At 39.0% G+C, this 26456-nt stretch overlaps 1 protein-coding gene across 1 annotated transcript in view; it reads left to right on the top strand.

Annotated features, from left to right (window-relative positions):
- chchd3a (coiled-coil-helix-coiled-coil-helix domain containing 3a) overlaps nucleotides 1-26456 on the top strand; it is a 276683-nt gene that overhangs the window by 82880 nt on the left and 167347 nt on the right. Inside the window, exon 4 of the mRNA XM_059987076.1 lies at nucleotides 23159-23303. Within this exon, the coding sequence (XP_059843059.1) occupies nucleotides 23159-23303 (145 nt within the window). The remainder of the gene's footprint in view (nucleotides 1-23158; nucleotides 23304-26456) is intronic.

Here is a 26456-nt window from a genome sequence, read left to right on the forward strand (position 1 = left end):
TGGTTGAAAGCTTGCTGGTAAAGCAGTTATTAATTTTACTGTATTGGACAGTGAAATGACAAATATTTATCATTATGCATCTTTATTAAAAAAGGAAGGGTTCATTATTTGGGAAGTATTTATTTGTTTTTCTTCTCCCGCCACCTGTGTACTAGTTTTCAGCCTCAAATCACTGACGTAATAACATAATAATGGGAAATGAAGCGAGCACTCAGCAAGTCAGGCAGTATAGGTGGAAAAAGAAACCAAGTTAAGATTTAGAGTCAAAATTCCTTCATTGGAAGTGCTGAATTTTCGATAGATCTGAAAGATGACCTGAAATGTTAACTCTGATTTTGCAGATGCTGCCTTGTCCACTGAGTGATTCCAGCAACTTCGGTTTTACAGTATCTGTGACATTTCGATTTGTAGAGTTTGTCTGTATTTATCAATTCCCAATAATTTTTTTTCCTCTGCCACTCTGCCTTTCTCTGTCCATTCCCTAGGACCATAAAAAATATCCTCTTCATCGTAATAGATTGATCTCATTCATTTTATCATCGCCTTTCTATTATTAAAATATCTCCTGTTCAGAGTATTTTGGATTATCTCTACATTGTGACCTTGACAACATAACAGAACCCATTATATCAAAGTATGCTTTTATAATATTGGTGAATGGAGATTAATCCTTTCAGTGTTCAAGATGTTGGTAACTGGAAGTGAGTTCCAAGCTGTAACAGAAATGTATTGATTTTTGTATCATTTTTCAAACTAACAAGTTTTGAGTGTCATACAAAATTTCGATCATTAGAGGGGAGGTCACATTTCTTGTGTGTAACTCCATGTAAGTTACAGCACCTGTTCTTGTCCAAGCTTTCACAATACTTCAACAGAAGCCACTCTGTATCCAAGTACTTGTCTAATGTCAGGCACAAAGAAATGGACCTTTCAAAAAATAACAAGAATGCATCCTGGATTCAGAAAATATTTTGATAATGTAAAGTTGGAGTCTGGCTTTTCTCTTGACATTCATGGACAATCCTCATTAGTTCTGGTAATTTTAACCCCTTAAGAACTATGCACCACAGTTATTGTATATCTGCTTACCTTTTATCAGTTGTATGTAGCCAAACCTTAATTGTACATTTCAGGTTCCGTACTTGAGGCCAATGATAAGTCTCAGAAATCAGTCTTTCGATCAAGGTGTTAAACTTTATACAACAAAGCTTTGATAATTCAACAGAACACCATGTTATTCCACTTCTTATAACATGATAATATTTTAAATTAACCTATTGAGTTTAACGGGAGAGGGAAGCACAGCATTCCAAAGTACAGCATTGGCTGCAAATCTATCAATGTTCTTGATTCCTTGTGATCTGGTCCCGTGATCTCTGGCCACACACCTTGCTTATTCACAAAGCCTGGCTTATTCCCTGAACTGATCAGTAGCCAAACACTGTCCTTTCAGGATTTCTAAACAATTGGACACCAGATTATTGAAGTTTTACTGTACCTGAGCTCATGGTAGAGATGGACATTGGTGATCAGCATGCCTCTGCTGAAAGAACAGAATTTATCTTGCTGCTCTCTTTCATATTTGTATGTTAATACAATTGTATAAAGTAAAATAGTTGACACATGATTTTAAAATCTTAATTGAGTGCAACATTTTATTTATGTGAAGCACTTGGAATTATGGAATGCCATCTTCATTATGTACCACTTATGCATCCCATGTCCCTCCCATCCACTGAAAATGAAAGGTGACGAAGACACTTGTATCACATGAGTCTTTTCTGTTCACTTGCTTGAAAAGTAACTTATATACCACAATTCCAGATTTAGCCCCATGTCATTATAGCTATTGCATGTTACTCAATTTAATTCAGGCTTGTACAGTAATTGAGTTGAGCATGAGTTTGCAGTGTACAGTGGGAGTTATCTTGAGGGAATGTTTTGAGGTTGCAGAAGATTAAGCATCAGTGACCATTTTTTATAAAAATTAAATTGCCATTAAGAATTCAGAGGGATCTCTGACCTCTGTAGTCATATCAAAATAAAATCTTACAGAATGATATTGGAAGTATGAGAATTAAAATAAATTGTCTTAAGCTGCAGTTGGAATGTCATTATTTAACAGCTGGCAACAGTTGTTTTGTGTCTCATCTCTCCACAGAACAGTGAATTAAATTGACTGTTTCTTTCATCCTTCACATTCATGAGGAGTAAATACCTTTACGTTACGTCTCCGTCTGAATGATCAATGTTTAAATTATAGTAATTTGTAATAAATAGTATGTGCAGTAAGATATATAACAGAACAGTCAATATAGCTTAGAAATACAATTGTGTCAGTGTGAATTAATCAGTCTGATGGCCTGGTGGAAGAAGCTGTCCTGGAGCCTGATGCTCCTGTCTTTAATGCTGCAGTACCATTTCCCTGATGGTAGCAGGTGTAGCAGTTTGTGGTTGGGGTGAATTGAGTCCCCAATGATCCTTCGGGCCCTTTTTACACGCCCGTCACTAGAAATGTCCTGAATAGTGGGAAGTTCACATCCACAGATGCACCCAGAACATTGTCCCAGAAGTGTTAACATCCAGGTGGCCTTTTGCAAACTTGAGGTGTGCAGCAGTGGTTGTTTCCTCTGTGGTGTCTTTCCATGAACACCATTCTTGTTTAGTGTTTTTCTTATTGTGGACACATGAACAGAGACTTTAACAGTTATGAAGATTTCTGTAGATCGTTTGCTGTTACCCTTGGGTTCTTTTTCATCTCCTTCTGTTTTGTACATTGTGCTGTTAGTGTGATCTTTGCAGGACACCCACTCGTATGGAGAGTAGCTGCAGTACTGAATTTCCTCCATTTGATGACAATTTCTCTTACTCTGGACAGGTGAACACTTAGGTCTTTAAAAATGCTTTTGTAGCCTTTTCCAGCTTCATGGATCTCTACAATTCTTCAGAATCTGAATCAGATTTATTATCACCGGCATGTGTTGTGAAATTTGTTAACTTAGCAGCAACAGTTCAATGCAATGCGTAATATAGAAGAAAGAAAATAGTAAATCAATTACAGTATATGTATGTTGGAGATTAAAAATCGTGCAAAAACAGAAATAATATATATTGAAAAAGTGAGGTAGGGTTCATGGGTTCAATATCCATTTAAGAATTGAATGGCAGAGAGGAAGAAGCTGTTCCTGAATCATTGAGTGTGTGCCTTCAGGCTTCTGTACTTCCTCCTTGATGGTAACAGTGAGAAAAGTGCATGCCTTGGGTGCTGTGGGTCCTTAATAATGGATGCCGCCTTTCTGAGACACCGCTCCATGAAGATGTCCTGAGTATTTCGTAGGCTAGTACCCAAGATAGAGCTGACTAAACTTACTATCCTCTGCAGCTTCTTTCAGTCCTGTGCAGTAGCCCCAACCCCCACCCCTCAGCAGACAGACAGTGATGCAGCCTGTCAGAATGTTCTCCACTGTACATCTATGAAGTTTTTGAGTGTTTTTGTTGACTTACCAAATCTCTTCAAACTCCTAATGAAGTACAGTCACTGTCTTGCCTTCTTTATAGCTGCATCGATATATTGGGACCAGGTTAGGTCCTCAGAGATCTTGACACCCAAGAGCCTGTAACTACTCATTCTCTCCACTTCTGATCCCTCTGAGGATTGTTATGTGTTCCTTCGTCTTCCCCTTCTTGAAGCCCATAATCAGCTCTTTCATCTTACCAATGTTGAGTACAAGGTTGTTGCTACGACATCACTCCACTAGTTGGTATATCTAGCTCCAGTACGCCCTCTCGTCTCCTTCTGTGATCAGCGCATTTTATAGGCTTTCTACGGTCCTCTGAAAACTGATTTGTATATTGTAATACATGAGAAATTGGGTATTTTTTCTCATAAATAAGTGAAGATGTATATTTTTGTTGTGTTATTTATTTAATGGGTTCTCTTTATCTCGGTTTAGGACTTGCATGAAGATCTGATCACATCTTAGATCATATTTATGCACTAATAGAGAACATTCTAGCTCCACTGTAGCAGGCATATCATCTTCAATGCCTGTCAGTCCTTTTTCCAAAAATCAGTCGGTGTATCGCTCAATGCACACCATTCTCTTTCTGAGAACTACATATCATCAGTCTTCTGTACCGTATTTACAGACACAGTTTGAGCACATCCATGCAGAGTAAGACAAAGTTTGTTGATGAACACCTTGTTGGCTGATAAAGAATCCAACTTTGCTGCAACTTTTATGATTGAAGAGCCTGTTGCTTGGATTTCAAACATCTTGGGGTTTACCTCCGTGGTTCTCTGAATGTGACAACACAGTTATCAAAATCAGGTTTATTATCACTGGCAAAAACTCAGTGGCCACTTTATTAAGTATCTTCTGTACCTAATAAAGTGACCACTAAGTTTATGTTTGTGGTCTTCTGCTGCTATATCCCATCCACTTTAAAGTTCAAAATGTTATGCATTCAGAAAGTGTTGCATATGCAGGCCCTTAGTATTGTTAAGGATCCCACCCAACCATCCAGCATCTTTTTTGAATTTCTATCATCAGGCAGGAAATAATGATGCAAAAAACGGTCAGTTTCCTCCCCCAGGTTGTTAGGCTTCTGAATTCACAAAGATTCAAAGTGTAACTAGTTAATCTTTTCTGTACCTTACAATATTTAATATTAATGCACTTTAGTTTGTTATTCATTGATTTATCTGTATATTTTATCCTTACCTTCATAAGTTGTCATGTGTTAGGTGCTTTACAGCCTGGTTCAAAGAAACATCATCTCATTTATTTATTTATTTATTTATATAGTATACTTGTATGTAGTTAAATGACACCAAACTTTGCTTGACTTGACATGACTGGTCGATTAGATATTTATATTAACAAGCAGGTGTACAGGTGCCACTGAGTATATGTCATGAAATTTGTAGATGGGGTGATGAAGGTTATGGCATGTTTAGCTTCATAGGTCAGGCCATAGAATATAAAAATTTGGATACAAGTTGCAGTTTTACAAAACACTAGTTAGACTACATTTGGTGTATTGTTTGCTGAACTATTTGTATCTGTAATAATGTTGGATATTATAGCAAAAGATCTTAGCATTGATCTGCAAGTTGGACAGCCTATGATTTCTCAGTTTCAAAGACTTTATTTTCATGTCTGCATTATATAATCTGCCTTTGCTCTTCCCTTGATCCACCTTCAATTTACTTCAGACATCTTTCTTTTCCAACCGTTAATCCTCTTTGCTCTTGTTACTGTAGTTCATTTCTCATTCACTCATGCACATCTTCCTTGATCTGTTTTGAATGTAGATTATTAACAGTAAATTTCAAAAGCTTGAATCTTTGTCCAAATGTGGAAAAGTATTTTTAAACAGTTTAATATTATCTTCATGCTTTAAGCAGATTTTGAACAGATTTGAATTTTAATAGGCAGGTGTAGATTTTCCACTGAACCTGCACATGAGTACAAATCAAACTTTTCCACCTGATTCATTTTCCTAACTTGCACTGGTTAAAGCTTTTAAACCTTAACCAGAAAAAGTACAGTTATCATTACTCTAAGTACAATTAAAATAAGGTTCTTCTTTGAATGCAGTATTTACAACACTAATGTCTCTCTGAGTGTATTTGTTTGTTCATGTAGACCAGCAGACTTTTATAGCAGACACATTTTAATTGTGTGACTTTTAAAGTTTACATTTGTGCATTCAAATATAATCAAGCATTGAAATGTTATTTATTATTCACATCAAGAATGTTAATCTGGAAATACGTGAGGTTGATAGTTTTTTAGTTTTCTGACATTGGTTTTGCAGATTTTTTATATGAAGGGAACTTTTTTGATCTTTATTAGGAATTATTCCCTCATGAAAGTGATAGAGCCTATTATTTCAAGGTAAATTCTGAGACTTATTAGAATGGAGTATCAGGAGAGCCCCATTTATTACAGTAACAAGAACTATTTTCCAAGGCCAAGTCAAATTGATTTTAATAGTTTACTTTCTGTTATTTCTAATTAGTTGCAATTGTTCAAGCGTCATCTTTTAATCCCGTGACAATTGTGTCATTCACTAAGTCAAGGCAACAAAGTGTTGTATTTGAGAGAAGAGTGACTCTATAGATCCCAATATCCACAGGATCAAGGAGACACTGCATTGAGGAGACTTTGCTGCAAGTGTTGAACTACCCAATTAACTGATGCAAGCCACATGCTGGAAGGGATTAAATATTCCAGGGACTTTGTACTCTGTGAATATGTTAATAAATGATTCCATGTAATAGACAGCATTCATCTTTGTAGTGAAGAGACAACTGGAAATAACAGCAGATGGTGTTATGCCTCATGAACTTAAAGATGAGCTCTATGTCTGGTGGTGGTTGTGTAACTGTGACTGCATTGAGTTCTGCTAAGGAGTTTTCTGTGGCCCAGCAGAGCAACACACGCATCTAAAGTACAACATGTAACTGCAGAAAACGTACAACAGAACTTGCTTGTGGTTGAATGGTATTCTGCATTTACATAACAGGGAAGCAAAGCACTCTCCTGGGAAAGCACTCAAACTTGCTTCCAACATTGGCTTGTGATAATTATTCAAATTGCCACAAGGTCAGCAACGAGGTGTTGTCAGCAAGGTGTTATATCTAAACATGTAAAATAGCACTTCAGGTTCACCCATAAAAGTGTAGACTGCAGAAACATATTTTAAAAGATTATATAAAATGTAGGTTTTCACCCTCGGACCTTAAATATTAACAGTTTATGGGGTGATTCTGTCGTCTTTTTATTCGTTTCCAACAATATTTTTGTAATCGTTTTTCTGTATTTGTTGACTTAAGGCAGTTTTTTTTTCTTTTGAGTGTGAATACCGTCTTACACAACCCTTATTCTTGGAGAATACGGGAATAAAGTCTTTATGTGACATGATTCAGCTCTTTCTTCAACATGTGTCTGGCAGTGTATCAGCAATTGCAGGCAGCTCTGAAACAGGTTTGTATCTAAATTCAGGAACTCCCAACTAAAAAGGTGTTTAAGTGTACCTCTGTAAAGGGACTGCAGCAGATAAAATATGTGATTAGCACCACCACCTTAAGGGCAATTAGGGATGGGCAAAAAAGTGCTGGCATTGGTGGACTCCAAGGTTTTGAAAATTAATTATAGATATATATATACACACACACAAACACATATATGAGAATTAAATGGGCTGCCACTACATACTTAGTGCTCCAAGAAAGGCACTATCATGCTCCAACCAATCTTTTATTTGTAAGTTATTTTCTGCTAATTGTCCCTGACATTGCTTAAGCTCTGATCCATCATTTTAATATTTTTACTCATGTGACATGGTGTGAGTTGCTGGCAAGCTCTGGCATTTGTTGACCAACATTAACTGTTCTGGAGAAGTTAATTATAGGTCTCTTTTTTTAACTGTATGGTGCATGGCTTGGTGTTTCTGTGCACCTGTTCCTCGTTTCTGGTGAAGGAATTTGCTGTTTTTGTGAGATACTGTGGGGTATCTCACAGAGTAACAGCTCCATCATGTCCTCATGATGAAGGTGATGGATGGACATCAAAAGCACTGTTCTGAATGATGTTGAGTTTCATTCATCCTGGCATCTGGAGAGTAGTTCACTGACTTCTGTTTTGGAGTGGAGATGCAAATGCTCTGAGGGGGTGTCAGGAGCTGAATCGTACTGAAGAATAGCTATTCTCTGATTCTTCCTATAGCCATTGACACTATCTGAAGTTATTCTATATTTTTTTAACATTGTGATGTAAAAAAATGTTTAAATTAAGCAGAAATTGTTGTACAGCTAATTAAATAGATAAATATAATTACAGCTATAAATGTAAACCTGACAGTGGGATTTCTTGGATCAATACAACTTAACAGAAAGATTCTCAATTTTGACGTCTATAGTATACTTGATTTACGTTTATCACGCCACTTCCACGGGCACTAAATGAGTCATTTGGTGCCAGTAGCTAGCTGATTTCTGACGTTCTGATCCATTCTTCATAGTCGAGCTTGAATATTGTGATTATTTTTAACTCCCAGGTGAGAATAGAGAAAAGCCAATGAAGTGCTTATTTCAGAGCAGCACCAAGGAGTTGATACTTAATTTAAAAGACAACTTGTTGACTGTCCAACCATTAAAAATGGTAACTGGAAGACTCAATAGAGAGAGACCTGGTAATAAAGGATGTATATGATTGGTCACCAGGCAAAGGAAGTAGGTGGAGTCCTAAGATGAGGAAAAAACATATTCACATATTTGAAGTACAAATTGACATAGTTATTGGTGACTTTATTAAGACTAATCTCCATATTTACATCTTCCGTTTACTCTTATTAGGATGTGACCAAGGCAAGCATTTATTACACATCGCTAAAAGTCCATGAGAAACGTATAATGAAGCACCTTGGACTTAACAGAGGCAGTCCTCGTGTCTTTTGGTTTTGTGTCGAAGTTACAGGACTTAGACTCAACTATGATTTAAGAAGGGCAATCTACTTGCAAATCAAGACAGTGTGTGAGTTCAAGGGGAGAATGCAAATAGTAATATTTACATCAGCTACCCATGTTCTCCACAGTGACAGGGATTGTAGGTTTGTTCGTAGTTTCCAAGATGTCCCTTTACAAGTTCATTGTTCATCCCTTTATTGTTGTACAGTACTAACTCAAATGTTTGCTGTTCCCTCACTACCATTCAAGGCCCTAAACAGTCCTTCCAGGTGAGCCGACAGTTCATCTGTAAGCCTGTTGGGGGTCATTACTGTGTTTCGTTCTCCAGGTGTGGCCTCCTGTATATCGGTGAGACTTGACATAAAGTGGGAGACTGCTTCACCGAGCATGTACGCTCTATGCCAAAGTAAGCGGCATCTCCCAGTGGCTATCCATTTTAATTCCACTTCCCATTCCCATTCCATTACTTCTATCCATGGCCTCCTCCACTGTCATGATGAAGCTGTACTTAAGTTGGAGGAAAAACTTCTTGTATTCCATTTGGGTAACCTCCAACCTGACAGCATGAACATCGATTTCTCAAACTTCTGGTTTGAAATATTCAGCAAGCTTTTCCTGTGGAGAGTTAAGTAGACCTTTAGTTTGATGATCCTTCATTAGCACCAGGAAAGGGCAGAAAACAAGCATGCTTCAAGTTGCAGGGATGAAGAAGAAATTGAGAGGAGCAAAGGAAGGTCTTCAGTTGAGTAGAAGTGGCAGATGAGTGCCAGCCAAGGGACTGACGAAGATCTGACTGCCACTACTGTCAGTCTATTTGCAGGAGGAACAAATAGAATCAGATCAGAGGACGGAAAGACGTTAAGCATGCGATGCATATATTAAACAGAAAAAAATTGTTATCCACAGAGTGCAGTACAAGGTTCTCATTCATGCAAATGCATGTTGTTTCTGTTCAATATGTTTTAACAGAGGGCAGAAAAAAATAGGATAAATGAGCTTCATTAAGAAAAGGAAACCCCCCTCAGGGGACTCTTGTAAAAAATGAATATTTTTGAATCGATAAATCCTAAATCGTACTGCTTGTGATATTAATATTCATTTTATATGTATAAAAAATCAGTTACTTTAACAGAAAATAATGAGCCCATTTAATAGTGTTTTAACATTAACATATGGCTTTGGATCAGAAAGAAATTTTATTCCATGGGTTAATGATCTGTGTTTATAGTTTTATTGCCAGTGGAAAGTGCTTTATTTTCACACTTGCCATCAAGATTTTTGCATGTGTTTGACTGCTGATGGAAGCTGAAAAATGATCCCAAGGAGAAAGATTCTCACTCTGCTTTTCTCCAGCCTTGAGGCAAGCCCACTTTGGCATTTCTTTATAAGTCAGTATTGTGAGCAGCACTTAAAATCATCACTTAATTTTTTGTTAACAACAGCCATCAGTATCCATAGGAAAGTATGTATCTGTTGCAGGATTTTGTTGTGTTTTATTTAGAGGTACAGCATGGTAACAGACCCTACTGGCCCAATGAGCTCACGCCAGTTGTTTATGGGGAAATGAAATTAGTGGAAGTTCTCGGGGAAGTGAGGTGAAATGCAGTGCCTATAAAAAGTATTCACCCCCACTTGGAAGTTTCTATATGTCATTGTTTTCCAACATTGAATCACAGTGGAGTTAATTTGGTGGCATACTATATATGTACAGTGCCTATAAAAATGTTCACCCCTTGTTGAAGGTTATCATGTTTTATTGCTTTACAACATTGAATCACGGTGGACTTAATTTGGCTTTTTTGACACTGATCAATAGAAAAGACACTTCCGTGTCAAAGTGAAAACAAATTTCTACAAATTAGTCTAAATTGATTGCATACTTACTCACCACCTTTAAGTCAGTGTTTAGTAGATTACAGCCTTGAGTCTGTGTGGATCGGTCTCTATTAGCTTTACATCTCTGGACACTGCAATTTTTCCCCATTGTTCTTTACACAACTGCTGTAGCCCTGCCAACTTGCATGGGGATCATGAGTAAGCAGCCCTTTTCAAGTCCAGCCACAAATTCTCAATTGGATTGAGATCTGAACTCGGACTTGGGCCACTCCAGGACATTAACTTTGTTGTTTTTAAGCCATTCCTATGCAGCTTTGGCTTTATGCTTGGGGTCATTGTCTTGCTAGAAAACAAGTCTCCCAAGTTGTAGTTAACTTGCAACTGCATCAGGTTTTCATTCAGGGTTTCCCTGTATTTTACTACATTCGTTTGGTCCTCTAGCTTCACAAGCCTTCCAGGGCCTGCTGCAGTGAGGCATCCCCAGAGCATCATGCAGCCACCACCATGCTTCATGGTAGGGATGGGATGGTGTGTTTTGATGATGTGCACTGTTTAACTTATTGCAAACATAGTGTTTAGTGTGATGACCAGAAAGCTCAATTTTGCTTTAATCAGACCATAGAATTTTTTTCCAGCTTACTTCAGAGTCTCCAACATGCCTTCTAGCAAACACTAGCTCTGATTTCAAGGAGTTTTTTTTCAACAGTGGCTTTCTCTGCCATTCTCCCACAAAGCTGCAACTGGCAAAGCACCTGGATAACATTTGTTGTATGTGCAGCCCCTCCCATCTCAGACACTGAAGCTTGTAACTTCCAGAGTTGCCTTGGGTCTCTTGGTGGCCTCCCTCACTAGTCCCCTTCTTGCATGACCACTCAGTTTTTGTAAATCTGCTCTAGGCAGATTTACAGCTCTGCCAATGTTTTTCCATTTCTTGATGATTGACTTAACTGTACACCAAGAGATATTCATTGACTTGGAAATTTTCTTGTATCCATCTCCTGACTTGTGCTTTTCAATAACCTCTTTACAGAGTTGCTTGGATGTGCTTTATTTTTCACGGTGTCAGGATACTGACTCACAGATACAGGTGTATTTTTACTGCAATCAGTCGAAACACCTTGACTGCACACAGGTCTCCAAAAACAGATCTCCATATAACTTATTATGTGACTTTTAAGACCAATTGGCTGCACCAGTGATGATGTGTCATATTAAATGGGGTGGCTGCTGAGGCAATAAGTTATTTTGTGTTTTATATTTGTAATTAATTTAGATCATGATCACTTGCCATCTTCAGAAGTTTTCTGATGACTCTGCCATAGTTAGATGCATCAGCAAGGGAGATGAGGCTAAGTACAGGGCTACGGTGGGAAACTTTGTCACATAGTGTGAGCAGAATCATCTGCAACTTAATGTGAAAAAGACTAAGGAGCTGGTGGTGGACCTGAGGAGGGCTAGGGCACCGGTGACCCCTGTTTCCATCCAAGGGTGGAGGATTACAAATCCTGGGGATACGAATTGACAGTAAACTGGACTGGTCAAAGAACACTGAGGCTGTCTACAAGAAGGGTCAGAGCCGTCTCTATTTCCTGAGGAGACTCAGGTCCTTTAACATCTGCTGGACGATGCTGAGGATGTTCAATGAGTCTGTGGTGGCCAGTGCTATCATGTATGCTGTTGTGTGCTGGGACAGCAGGCTGAGGATAGCAGACACCAACAGAATCAACAAACTCATTCGTAAGGCCAGTGATGTTGTGGGGGTGGAACTGGACACTCTGACGGTGTCTGAAAAGAGGATGCTGTCCAAGTTGCATGCCATCTTGGACAATGACTCCCATCCACTCCATAATGTACTGGTTAGGCACGGGAGTACATTCAGCCAGAGACTCATTCCACCAAGATGTGACACTGAGCGTCATAGGAAGTCATTCCTACCTGTGGCCATCAAACTTTACAACTCCTCCCTCGGAGTGTCAGACACCCTGAGCCAATAGGCTGATCCTGGACTTATTTCCATTTGGCATGATTAAATTATTATTTAATATTTATGGTTTTATATTGCTATATTTCTACACTATTCTTGGTTGGTGTGGCTGTAACGAAACCCAATTTCCCTCGGGATCAATGAAGTATGTCTGTCTGTCTGTCTTTGTAGAGATCTTTTTTCAGTGTCACACAGAAGAGTCTTTATCTGTAGATCAGTGTCAAAAGAAACCAAATTAATTCCACTGTGGATCAGTGCTGTAAAACAATTAAATATGAAAACTTCTGTACTTTTGTTCAGGCTTTCTCCTCAAATGAAGGGCTCAAATTGACCATGTTTTGAGCTACTGTCAAAATATCTGAGTGATTATTGGCTCATCCCACTGGTCTTGTTCACATTTATAACTGGTCAAAATACCACCTTGTGGTGGTTTAATATCTGTTAACCTGCTCTCACAATTTGCACTTGAAAATTTAATATCTTGGCAATTCCTACTTCTTGCAGTTAACCAGAATGATTCTTTGTCTTACTGGAGGACCATTGAAATAACGTTTTCACCTTAACTGTGGCTGCCACAAATTTAAGGGAGCTGCATTTAGCAATGCAAATGTTAAAATTTTAAGATTAAACCAAGAGTAGTATCATTTGTCGAGCATCATCTTTACTGATATCTTTCCATGATATAAGAATCCAAGTTTATCTATGTAGAACTGTTGAGCCTGCTCTACCATTTATTGAGATAAAGGCTGATTCTCCACCTCTCTTTCCTGTTTCACTTGATCCTGTTATCTCTTAATTTCTTTAACTTTTGAAAATCTGTCAGTTGCAGCTTCGAAATGTTATGTAATGACATAATCTGCAGCACATGGGATAGTGAATTTCAAAGGCACACACTACTTTGAGCAAAGTGTCATATTGTGTTTTTGTTACTAACTCCCTCATGTGTTTTTAAAAAAAACATGAAGTGGCTTACATTTCCAGATTCATTAAAATAATCTTCATATTCTAAACATTATAATATGACTTCTCAAATTTAGGTCTAGTTCTGGCTTGTGTCAGGAGTAGCTCTTACAAACAGAATGTAAAAATGTATGCAGGTTGGCAATCTATCCCTTCATAACTGCTCTGCAATTCATCGAGATTTTTTAATTCATCCAAGAGATGTGAATTTTGAAGGATAAAATTGTTCATTCAAATTGCCCTTGAAGGTGGCGATGAGCTGATTTAAACCATTGCCGTCCTCGACACGATGCTGTTGGGAAGGAGCTCCAGGATTTTGATCTAGTGATGGTGAAGGAACAGTAAAACATTTCCAGTTCTGGAGATGCTCTTTGGCTTTGAGGGGAACTTCCAGATAAGGGAGTTCTTGTGCTTTTGATGGCCTAGTTTATCAGCTGGTAAGAGGACCTGGATTTAATTGGTGATCTTCTCCCTGTGCTCCATTTTCCTACTATGCACATATATCTGATGATTCCCCTAATAACCAAAGAAGTATCCTTCTCTGTTCTGAATGAAATTGATGGCTGAGCCTCTGTAGCCTTCAAAGTTAGAGAACTTCAATGATTCACCATCTTCTTATTGAATTTTATTATTATTAATATTCTGGAGTTGATCCTTTATTATAGACTTCAGTATTTTCCTTGCCACTGTGTTAAACTGATAGATTTGTAGATCCCTGCTTTCTGACTATTGAATTCTTAGGTCTTGCTTCCTCCAATCTGCAGGGACTATCCTTGAATCCAAAGTATTTTGAAAGATAACAACCAATGCATTCATGATGGCAGCAGATTTTATCTGAAAATCTCTTTTGGATTTTACACCTGTGGAAGTGATGCCGTAATGTAAAGCTGAATTAGGAAATTAAGCTGTTGAAGAATATACAGAAGAGTTTACAAATATATATATGGTAAATGAGAAAACCTGCAGATGCTGGAAATGTAAGAAACTTGCACAAAATGCTGGAGGAACTCAGCCGGCCAAGACTAAATATGGTAGATGAGTTTTGGATGGTCAGTAGTATAGCTAGATGCAGTATTATATTGAGAATTATGAAATTATTCTAAGGGAGGTCAGTCCTTTAAAATTGAGATGAAGGACTTTGAATTTTAATATAAGAGATTCTGCAGATGCAGGAGTTCCAGAGCAATATACACAAAATGAGGAGGGATCTCAGCAAGTCGGGTAGTATCTATGGAGAGAAACCAACAGTTGATGTTTGGAACCAAGAACTTTCACCAGAACTGAAAAGGAAGAAGGAAAAAGTCACAATAAGAAATTGGGGGTGGGAGGGGGAGGAGGGGAAGTGGTACAAGCTGATAGGTGTAACTTGGTGAGGGGGAATGTGGGGGGAGGGGATGAAGTGAGAAGCTGGAAGATGATGGGTGGAAGAGATAAAGGGCTAAAGGCAAAGATATCTGATAGGAAATGAGAGTGGACCCTGGGAGAAAAGGGAAAGAGAGGGGCATCAGAGAATAGTGATGGGCAGGTAAGGAGAAGAGGAGGAATAAGAGGAGAGCCAGAATGAGGATTTGAAAAAAGAGATTACCAGAAGTTAGAGAAATTGACCTTAGTGATGGATGCTGCCTTTTTGAAGCATTGCTTTTTGAAGGCATCCTGGATGCTGGGGAGGCTAGTGCCTATTGTAGAACTGACTGAGCTTACAACTTTATGCAGCTTATTCCGATCCTGTGCAGAAAGTGGTGCAACCGGTTAGAGTGCTCTTCATGGTACTTTTGTAGAAATTTGTGAATGTCTCTGGTGACATATCAATGCCCATAAAACTCCTGATGAAATATACCCAGCATTGTCCTTCTTTGTGATTGTATCAGTATGCTGGGCCCAGGATAGATCCTCAGATCTTGACCCCCAGGAACATGAAAATGCTCACCCGTTCCACTTTTAATCCCTTGATGAGGACTGGTGTGTGTCCCCTCATCTTACTCTTCCTGGAGTCCACAATTAATTCTGTGGTTTTACTGATGGTAGGTGCAAGATTGTTGCTGTGAGATCACTCAACCAGCTGACCTATCTTGCTCTGGTACGCCTCCTCGTCACCATCTGAAATTCTGCCAACAATAGTGTTGTTGGCAAGTTTATAGATGGCATTTGAGCTGTGCCTAGCGACATAGTCGTGGATATGGAGAGAGTTGAGCAGTGGGCAAAGCATACATCCTTAGATCTTATTTCTGATCCACACAGATTGTCGTCTCCCAGTAAGGAAGTCAAGGATCCTGTTTCAGAGTGAGGTACAGAGGCCCAAGTTTTGGAGCTTTTTGATAAGAATTGTGTATAATTGTGTTGAACACTGAAGTGTAGTCAATAAACAGAAGCCTGATGTAATTGCTATTGTCCAAGTGATCCAGGGCCAAGTGGAGAGCCAGGCAAATTGCAGAGAGTCCAGATCTTTGCTTATGCAGGATTATAGACACGATCAATGTCTCAAAACACTTTGTCACATTCAGTGTGCGTGTCATTGGCAGCTCTCCTTGCTCCCTTTGGGCACTGGTATAATTGTTGCCCTTTTTGAAACAGCTGGGAACCTCTGACTGTAGCAGTGAGAAATTCAAGATGCCCTTGAACACTCACACCAGTTGGATGGCACAGGACTTTAGAGTCCTACCAGGTATACCACCAAGGCCTAAACCTTTGCAAAGGTTCACCCACTTGAAAGTTGTTCTGCATTGGTCTCTGAGACAATGATCGCAGGGTCACCAGATACTGCAGGGATTCACATAGATGTAGTTTTATTTTCCCTTTTAAAGTGAGCATAAAAGGCTTTTAGTTCACCTGAGAATGAAGCATCACAGCCATTAATTTTGTTAGGTTTCACTTTATAGGAAATATTGGCCTGCAAAACAGTTCTGGAACTGATGCGCATCTGATTCTGTCTCTAACCTTAACTGTAATTGTTTTTTAGGCCGTACTTGGACTTCTAGTGTAGTTCTGGATCACCAGTCTTGAATGCCACAGATCTAGTTCTCAGCAGAGGAATCTCCTGGTTCATTCATGATTATTAATTCAAGAGTATCTATATGATTTCGGAGACGCACACTCATCCACACATGTGACAACTGTGGTGTATTCATTCAGACCTGAAGATAAATCTCTGAATGTGGTCTCATCCACCGACTCAAAGCGGTCCTGTAAATACTCCTTCATCTCCCTTAACCATACTGTCTTGGTCCAAACTACTGGTGCCGTAGTCTTTAGTCTCTGCCTATATGCTGGGCGTAGATGTAGAGCTAGGTGATCAGACTTTACTAAGTGCAGGTGTGGGATAGTGTAGAAATCATTCTTGATGGTCATATAATATTGGTCAACTGTGTTGGCTCCTTGAAGATAAAACTTCTAAGATAGAGGCTTTAATACTAAAGAATCAAGGCAAATGGGGATATTGTAGTAAGTGGCAGGTGTGATTGATGAGCAATCACATTGAATTGTAGAACAAGCTCCAAAAGCTGTCCCTCCTTCTGCTTGCATTTCCCTTGTTTATTTTTCGGTAAATGGCAAATCTTTTAGTAGATCTGTTTGATTCCTTGAGATACGATCTATTCTCCTGTAATTTTGACTGAAACAAAAATGCTCAGCTTTAGTTTTCAAAGGCACTCAACTTGTCCATTAAATATTAAGGTAAGATTTAGAAAAAATTCATATTCATTAATATTGCATAAAGTATTGGACAGATGCCTCACTGAAAGCATTTTAAGTATGTTACAACACTCTGCTCTCATTGATCCATATCCAAATGAGTTTGATAAAGTAGGTATTTGTATAATGAAATAATGCACATAATATTTAAGCAACACACACAAAATGCTGGAGGAACTCAGCAGGCCAGGCAGCATCTAAGGAAAAGAGTACAGTCGATGTTTTGGGCCAAGACTCTTCATTGGGACTGGAAATAAAGATGAGGAGTCAGAGCAAGAAAGTGGGGGAGGATGTGAGTGTCCTTCCAGGTGAGACAACATTTCATCTGTGAGTCTATTTGGGTCATCTGCTATATCCGGTGCTCTCAATGTGCCTTCCTATATATCGGTGAGATCCGACACAGATTGGGAGACCGCTTTGCCAAGCACCCATTCTCCATCTGCTAGAAAAAGTGGGATCTCCCAGTGGCCACCCATTTTAGTTCCACTTCTCACTTCCATTTCGACAAGTCAGTCCATGGCCTTTTCTACTGTTGCGATGAGGTTGGAGGAGCAGCACCTTGTATTCTGTCTGGGGAGTCTCCAACCTGATGGCATGACCATCAATTTCTCGAACTTCCAGTTTTGCCCCCATGCCCCTTGCCCCATCCTCTTTGCCTCTTGCTTCATTCCTATTTTCCTCTCCCATTTTACCTCCTTATCTGCCTGTCACCTCCCTCTCCCTTTTCTTTCTTCCATGGCCTTCTGTCCTCTCTTATTGGATTCCCCCTTCTCTAACCCTGTATTTCTTTCACCAATCAACATTGGTGAATTCCCTTCTGGTTTCACCTACCACCTTGTGGTTCTTTCTCCCCTCCTCCCACTTTCTTACTCTGATTCCTCGTATTTTTTTCCAGTCCTGATGAAGGGTCTTGGCCTGGGACTTCCAGCATCTGCAGATTTTCTGTTGTTTGTGATTGGACTACGCAATATTTAAGTATAGAAAGATAGCATTTGCATTTATAGAAATTCTCTTGCCCTCAGGATAAGTAAAAACTCTTTTTTTTTTACTAGTTAAATTCATTTGAGCTATAATCAGTCCTGACAAAGGGTCTCGGCCTGAAATGTTGACAGTGCTTCTCCCTATAGATGCTGCCTGGCCTGCTGCGTTCCACCAGCATTTTGTGTGTGTTGCTTGAATTTCCAGATTCTGCAGATTTCCTCGTGTTTGAGCTATAATTTGTTTTTCAGAATATGCAACTGCCAGTTTACACACAGCTAAGTCTGATCGTGGAATCATCAAATAATACTGCATGGAAGCAGGCTCTTTGAGCCAGCACAGAATCCTTCCTGCTAGTCAGAGTTGCCCACGTTCAGCCATAACCCTCCAAGTCCTTCCTTTCTAATTCAAATACCTCTTAAGTGTTAAGAAGCCTCAACCACTTCTTCTGTGCTGATCCCAGGTACTCATTGCTCTCTATTAAAGAAGTTACCTCACAGGTCTCTAACACTCTTCTGTGTCTCTGCTCTCTAGTTTTAGACTCATCAACCCAGACTATGACTGCCCATACCATCCATACCCCTCATATTATACATTTCTAGGAGGTTACCTCTCATTCACCTATGCTCAAGAAATAAAGATTCAGTATGCCTAACTTCCCCCGAACCTCAGGCCCTTGAGTCCAAGCAGCATCCTCATAAATATCTTCAGCACGCTCTGCAACTTCACAATGTCTTTGCAAAACAGGGTGACCAAAATCATACACAATGCTCCATGTGCAATTTCAGTAATGATTTGTATAACTACAGTGTAATATTCCTGCTGTTAAATTCAATGCTCAAATAATGAAGGTCACCCTGTCTACTGGTTTTTTTTTTGGAAATAGTCCAGAACTCTTTCATCACTGCACTAAACTGCCAGCCATTATGCTCATGACTCTGTACTGGAAGTTCCTTGTATAATTTTTAAAGTTGTGGTTCTTCATTGAGATGATCAAAACCTTACTGAAATGGACTCAGTCCGTTAAAAAATGTGTCAAGATGTTAAACTCTATCCATTTGGCAATTAACAATAACTGGCTTTCAATGATGCATGCTATTTGAATTGTGGATTAACTCCTTTAGCAGAACAACTAGTAGTCCATAACTCTTTGAAACTAGGTGCACTTACACATAAAACACTGAAGTCTTGGAGTTAACTAATTTATTCCATGTCACTAATTGTTACAGTGCATATTAGAATAGCCGAGATGCACAATTGTTTGTTAAAGGGGACAGAAATTTTGAGTGGAACTTAGATGAGGAGAATTCTTTAGAAATGTATATATTATACCCAGTTAGTTACGGTTGCATTCTAAACTTCATATAGCATAGGGACAAAAATAAAATCATGTGTGCCTTATAAACTTCAGGAAAAATACACATGTTCCTTTTTAGTTCATTCATGTTTGAGTTCATGTTAGTGTCTTCAGTCTAAAATGAAACTAGTTTCATTTGCAAATCTAAAGTTTTCAAAAAATATATACTCACAGCATAATTCTAACTGAGGCTGTATTTGTTTATCCTTTGCTGCAGCTAATCATATAAATGCAAACAATGTTTCCTGTGTTATCTTGTTCCCCATAGCAAATGAATAATATGGACAAATTTCATAGGTCTGTCTCGGTAGGTTTCTTTATAACTTTTGGAGCAGAAAGATGATAGGCCAGAAACAGCCCAGATATCTATCAGTCTTATTTAGATTAGCCTCAGTTTTTATGCAGTGCGTTCTGGGTGCTATGATTGACTTCTTTCGGAATCCGTGGAAGGGATTCCTCAGATTTTCAGGTTTCTCACATGTACAATGAAGCACGTTAACAAACGACTCACCTAAGGATGTGCTCAGGGCAGCCTGCAAGGGTCCCCACACTTTCCTGCACCAACATAGCAAGTCCACAGTGCTCAGCAGAATCCTGGCAGCACGTCTGGCGTTGTTGGAGACTGATTAACACACAGAAATTACTGAAGGAACTCACCAGGCGAGGCAGCATCTATGGAAATGAGTACAGTTAGCATTTCGGACCAAAACTCTTCATCAGGCCTGGAGAAAAAAAGATGAGGAGTCCGAGTAAGAAGGCAGCGAGAGGAGAGGACGAACCACAAGGTGATAGGTGAAACTGGGAGAAGTGAAGTAAAGAGCTGGGAAATTGATTAGTGACAGGGATACAGAGCTGGAGAAGGGGGAAACTGATAGGAGAGGACAAAAGACCATGGAAGAAAGAAAAGTGGGAGGTGCACCAGAGGAGGTGATTGGCAGGTAAGGAGATATAGCGAGAGAGGGAAGAGGGAATGGGGAATGGTGAAGGGGGTGACATTTCCAGTAGTTTGAGAAATCAAAGTCATGCCATCTGGTTGGAGGGTCGCCAGACAGAATATGAGGTGTTGCTCCTCCAACATGAGTGTGGCCTCATCGTGACTAGCATATTGGAACAGGAAGTGGAATTAAAATGGTGGCCACTGAGAGATCCTGCTTTTTATGATGGACAGTCAGATTTCCCCCTTCTCCAGCCCTGTATCTCTTTCACCAATCAACTTCCCAGCTCTTTACTTCGCCCCACCCAGTTTCACCTGTCACCTTGTGTTTCTTGCTCCCTTCCCTCCACCTTCTTACTCTGACTCCACATATTTTATTCTCCAGTCCTGATGAAATATATCGGCCCGAAATGTCAACCGGACCCTTTCCCATAGATGCTACCTCACCTGCTGAGTTCCTCTGGCATTTTGTGTGTGTTGCTTGCATTTCCAGCATCTACAGAGTTTCTCTTGTGAATGGAGTCTGAGTATCCTGGTGACTGGGTACAGGCATTTCAGTGAGCAGGCTTAACGAATCACTTTGGCACCGGTTAACATTTCAAGTAGAAGACTATCACATCTTCACTGGAATTTAAAAGCTGGCCGGTCAGTTGAGATGTGCACCTGAGGCCCTACATAAATTGTTGAATGAAACTCAGAAACTGCTGATCTCCAGGGATTTTTACATTCAACAGCCTCTGGAGTTTACAGAGAATGGTGGGAAAAATTAGTTCACTGAACCTGCCTTGTTAATCCCAAGTTAATGAGAAAGGTTAGATAGAATGGCCAAGACTAGTTTAAACTGATAGGAAAGTGACAATAGCTCAAATAACCATGTATTACAGCAGTGGTTTGCAGAAGAGCCATCTCTGAATAAAACTTGAAGTGGGTAATCCACAGCAGTAAAGGACCACACCGTATTTCACTCCTATACTGTAACCACCGCGTCTATATACACAGTACCGTCCAAAAGTCTTAGGCACTCTAGATTTTTTAATATAAATTTTGTTTTATATATTTTTTGTCGTCTGCATTTGTGTGTCTGTAGAAAAGAGCAAATTTTGAATTTCCAAGCATTCATTTTCTGAAAAATTAAATGTGGCAGAGAACTATTTTGTATTTTATTAAAGAAAGTAGCATATTAAGTGATAAACTACTTTTTCAACTTAAAACTTGATTACTTTGTAGGTATTTAACCCAGTGCATAATTAAATAAAGGTTACAAACCGGATGCTAATGATCAATGACATGAGTTGAATGAACTAAACTGATTAACGGAAATAGAAAGAGGTATAGGTGGAATCAAACTGAGTGAAAGACAACCAAGCTAGTAGGTGTGGGGGGGGGGGAGAGTGACAGACATGACAGTTTAACCTTCAATTCCTACACCACGACCAGGATGAACATAGCAACAAGACACAAGGTGGTTATTCCCAAGCAGAAATTTCGTTACAGACAGATGTTTCAGGATGTGCTGTCCAAGCTCTCCTGAAGAAGTACAAAGAAACAAGCAACGTTGAGGACCAGAAACGCAGCGGTTGGCCACGGAATCTGAGTGCAGCAGACAGAGATGCATCAAACTGATATCGCTTCTAAGTCAAAAGAAATTCAGCAGTGCTATCAGCTCTGAGCTCTTAGAAACCACTGGAACCTAAGTACACTCTATAGTCTGGAGAAATCTTGTCAGAAGTGGCCTTCGTGGAAGAGTTGCTGCCAAAAAGCTATTCCTTCAAAACTGAAACAAAGCCAAGACACTCTCCCACACAGAAACACAAGAACTGGGGTGCTGAACAATGGCAGCAAGTGCTCTGGACTAACATGTCAAGAATTTGAATTTTTGGCTCAAATAGGAGGCAGGAGGAAGGGCGGCAGTGTGCTAGATGGATGAGTGTCTGCAGCCAGTAGTGAAGCATGACGGAGGTTTCCTGCAAGTTTGGGGTGGTATTTCTGCAATTGGAGTTGATGATCTGGTCAGATTAGCGGAATCCTCAATGCTGAGAAGTACAAGCAGATTCTCATCCATCACGTAATACCATCAGGGAGGCCTCTGATCAGTCCCAGCTTCATTCTACAGCACAACAATGACCCCAAACACACAGCCAAGGTCATAATGAACTATCTTCAGTGAAAAAGAAGAACAAATTCTGCAACAGATGGTGTGACCTCCATACAGCCCTGATCTCAACAATGTTGAGACTGTCTGGGATTACCTGGAGATACAGAAACAAGCAAGGCAACCAAAGTCTGTAGAAGAACTGTGACTACTTGTCCAAAATGCTTGGAACAATCTTCCAGATTATTTTCTTATAAAACTGCAGACGGTGTACTTGAGGATTAATGCAGTTTTAAAGGCAAAGGGTGATCACAACAAATACTTGATTTAGTTTTTCACAGTTTACTTCTCTTCAAGTAATTTTTTTTTATATTTAGTAATGTTTTAATTCATTATTTCTGAAAACAATTGCTTTACAGAATTTTTTACATGTATAATAAGACTTTGGCACAATAGTGTACTCACAAAAAATCAGTTGATGTGGTGTTTGAGTAGAATAGTTGTTGAGTTTTGTAGCGATGTCATAGGTTTACAAGATGAGCAAATGGTTTTGTTGAGGAAGTTTTTAAAGTCTTGCTGTCACTGACCAGTAGTCTTTGTTGTAACTAGTTTGCTGAATCCTTTTTGGCATGAGCTAATTTAGCCGGATTTTGGATCCGGTGCTTATTATGGAAGTAGTGGTTGGTATGCTTGATTGGTATGTTTGACTGAAAATAGTTGCAAATATTCTTTTTAGTTGCATGTCTTCAGTTGTTCTTGGTAGTGCAGCTAAGCAAACACAACCTTTGATGGCCCTGGATGTTTTTCTTGTTTTAAGTGATTTTATTTTTGTTTCTCTCTCTGTTGAAATACAGGCTTGAGCATGATAAACAATATGTTCATGATGAGATCAGCAAAATTCTTGAACGTGAGCGAGATGCTACAAATGATAGCCTTGTAAAAGCAGTGTTGCGGGAGAGAACAGTGACTGCAGAGGAGCGGCTGAAATCCAAGCATGCAGTAAGTAGATTGATAACCTTTGATAACTGATATATCAACTGGTTGGATAATTGTAAAATTTGATAAGCTGGATATTGCTCAGGTACTATTTGAATTAGGATATTATTAAAGTAGGAGAATTTGCAGCATTTGATAATGGAAATCATCCATGTGAAAAGCCCATTCCACTGATTCCTCAGAATTTCACCATCAGTCCAGTAGTGGATAGTATGACCTCTTGCTCTGTTTACTGCATCGCTCTTATTTTGACATTAATTATTTCAAAATTAGTGTTGGGTTGTTTACTTTCCCAATTTTTCCTCTAACAAATAATTTGCACGTTGATAGGTAAATGTTTTCTTCAAATAGTCAGTGGAGCTAACATTGATGGTGATGTGAAGAACAAGTTGAATGGATTGTCTGAATGGATTGAAGAGGTTTGCAAACATTTCTCCCGACTGAATTTGCAGTTAGTTGGTTTTTACCGGCTGAAACAAATGCATGCTGGACTCTAATATTTATGTACTTGTAAGAAAGTTACAATTTCAGTACATTGGTTTGATTGGAAAAATTAAATTAAGGATAAGTGTGCTTTCTTTTTTTAATTTTTAAGATATTCTGGCTGTGAGTATAAAATATCAATCATTTAATCTTGGGGAAAATATGTTTAAGTAAGTTTGCAATTCATGAACTTACCCATTCACAAAAGTTATATTTGGAAAAGCAGTGAGATCCAGATTCGTGTAAAGATCCACATTCTGTTTTTGAAATGGCTTTCTCTTCAAAAACTACTCTCTTTTGGTAAAAAGTTTATAATGCGGTCATAGATTTGGATTATTTTTCCTTTCTGCATTGTTAGCTAAACTCAGCTGGGTGGCAGCAAGAATCCTTTTTGTTTTTCAGAATCCTTGATGCCCCTGAAACAAAATATGCTAAGAGAAGTATGCACAAGTGCATGCTTCCAAGCTGCTTTGTGCAAAGCAGAAAAAAATTATATTTATGCCTCTAAACTAAACTGGGAGAAATCCAATTAAGCTTCCTATTTCTAATCACCACTTAAAGATCAGTGCTGGAAGGAGTGATTGATGATAACATGTGGAACTCGGGGAAAATTCAAGATGAGTTTAAGCTCTGATACCCCCATAGTTAAATAGCACCTTTGCATTGTGTCACTGTACCATAACTCTTGATAGAAATTCTCTGTTTATACATCAGGTTACAAGAGGATGAGCCTTGACTTTGATGACACACAGCTGAATAGCTTATAAATGTGACCATTGAGAAAAGCTACTAGATTTACCTCTGCCATTCACAACTACGTTCTAGCATGAGTTCCTGTCTTCACAATCGATGGAAGGGAGAAATATTTCTCCCTGGGGATTTATGTAGAACACTTTTTATCAGGAAGGTAGTAATCAAACTATGCTGAAAGTAGTTATGCATTAGTTACTGTACTCCCATTTGGCATGTTAAGTCATCCTGTTTCATCAGGACTTGCTTTATTTTAAGTCAAACTCATCCATATATTGTGTCTAACTTGACATTAAAGCTATATAGCAAATAATTGATAAAAATCATTATAGAATCTGCAAGCATCAATTCTGCTTAATTGCCCTTCAACTTTTTTTTTAAATGGGCTATGAAAGAAGTATTACCTCAGCAGAATGTTTATACTAGATTTTATGAAGAACCTTTTTTTTTACATCCACTGGTTTATTGTTAAATTTACTGTACCTAGCCTGAGCTGTGTAACAAAATGCTTTGTACCACGCTGATCTCTGAGCAATTCATAAATGTTCCATTATAAGCAGTGGGAATAATCCATTATTATATTTCAGCAACAGGTTGTTCTATTTGATCTGTGAAAAGATTTATGTAAAACACAATCGTAACATTGAGTCAGGTTTGCGGGTCTGGCAAGTGAGACAGAAAATAGTGACTGAACAAGTATATTAATCATTTATTTTCAAACAGTAAAAATTCGACCAAATGTTCATGTACCACAAGTTACAGAGCTACAAAGTTGAATATTCAACAAATATACATTAACACACATACTTAGTTAAAAGCATGTACGGAGCATACCTACACAACAGTTATGTACACCACTTGCCTTAAAGTAAGAGAGAGGAAGCCTGTTCCACGCACTATTTTATACCTGGGAGATTTGAAACTGGGCACTGGACAGCTAACCAGTGGGAAAGGCAGCTCCAGTTCTAAAACTGACCAATCACAATGGAAGTAACTTTTGACAGTCATAGTAAGCCACACCACCTACAAGATAATCATTAGCTGGCTTTGTTTTTAAAAAATGGGTCTATTAAGTTTGTCTGCTATTTCTAAATTACAATACTTTTCTGGAATTTTACGATGGAGTCTCCATTGTGAATCTTTACTTTGTGAGATGTTAACTTATGATATGTGGTATTTAGGAAATGGAGTTGACAGCAGAAGTAAGATGCCACAGTAGTCTATCAGTTGGCACAATGCTATTACAGCTTGGGGCGTCAGAGTTCAGTGTTTATTTCTGGCGCCTTCTGTAAAGAGTTGGTGCATTCTTGCCATGATTGTGCAGTTTCATCTGGGTGCTCCAGTTTCCTCTCAGTCCAAACATATACCGGTTGGCGGGTTAATTGGTCATTGTAAGTTGTCCTGTGATTAGGCTTTGATTAAATAGGTGGATTGTTGGGTGGTGCATTGCAGTTCATTGAACCAGAAGGACCTGATCCACGCTGCATCTCTAAATAAATAGTTAAAAGCTGGAAAATCTGGAAAATCAAAGACTTATGTTAAGTCAGGCAGCAGAGGCTTCTGGCTAAGCCATTCATACAACACGCTGGAGGAACTCAGCAGGTCAGGCAGCATACATGGAAACGTTGACTGCTCGTTTCCACGGATGCTGCCCGACCTGCTGAGTTCCTCCAGCGTGTTGTACGTGTTGCTTTGACCACAGCATCTGCAATGCACTTTGTGTTTTCTTAGCCATTGACCTGCTGCTGACTGTTCATTTTGTGGAATCCTATTCCTGAAATGATCAGTCACTGGTGCCATCACTAATTCCTTCTGTGTTTTTCCCCACATCCTTTTCCCTTTTGCATTTAAAAGTCCTCACTTCATACTGAAAAACATGTTTAAGGATCTGAGCCCCAACACATGAAACCGAACAAGGTGTAA

The sequence above is a fragment of the Hypanus sabinus genome, chromosome 13 (genome assembly GCF_030144855.1).
Source record: "Hypanus sabinus isolate sHypSab1 chromosome 13, sHypSab1.hap1, whole genome shotgun sequence".
NCBI classification, from domain to species: domain Eukaryota; kingdom Metazoa; phylum Chordata; class Chondrichthyes; order Myliobatiformes; family Dasyatidae; genus Hypanus; species Hypanus sabinus.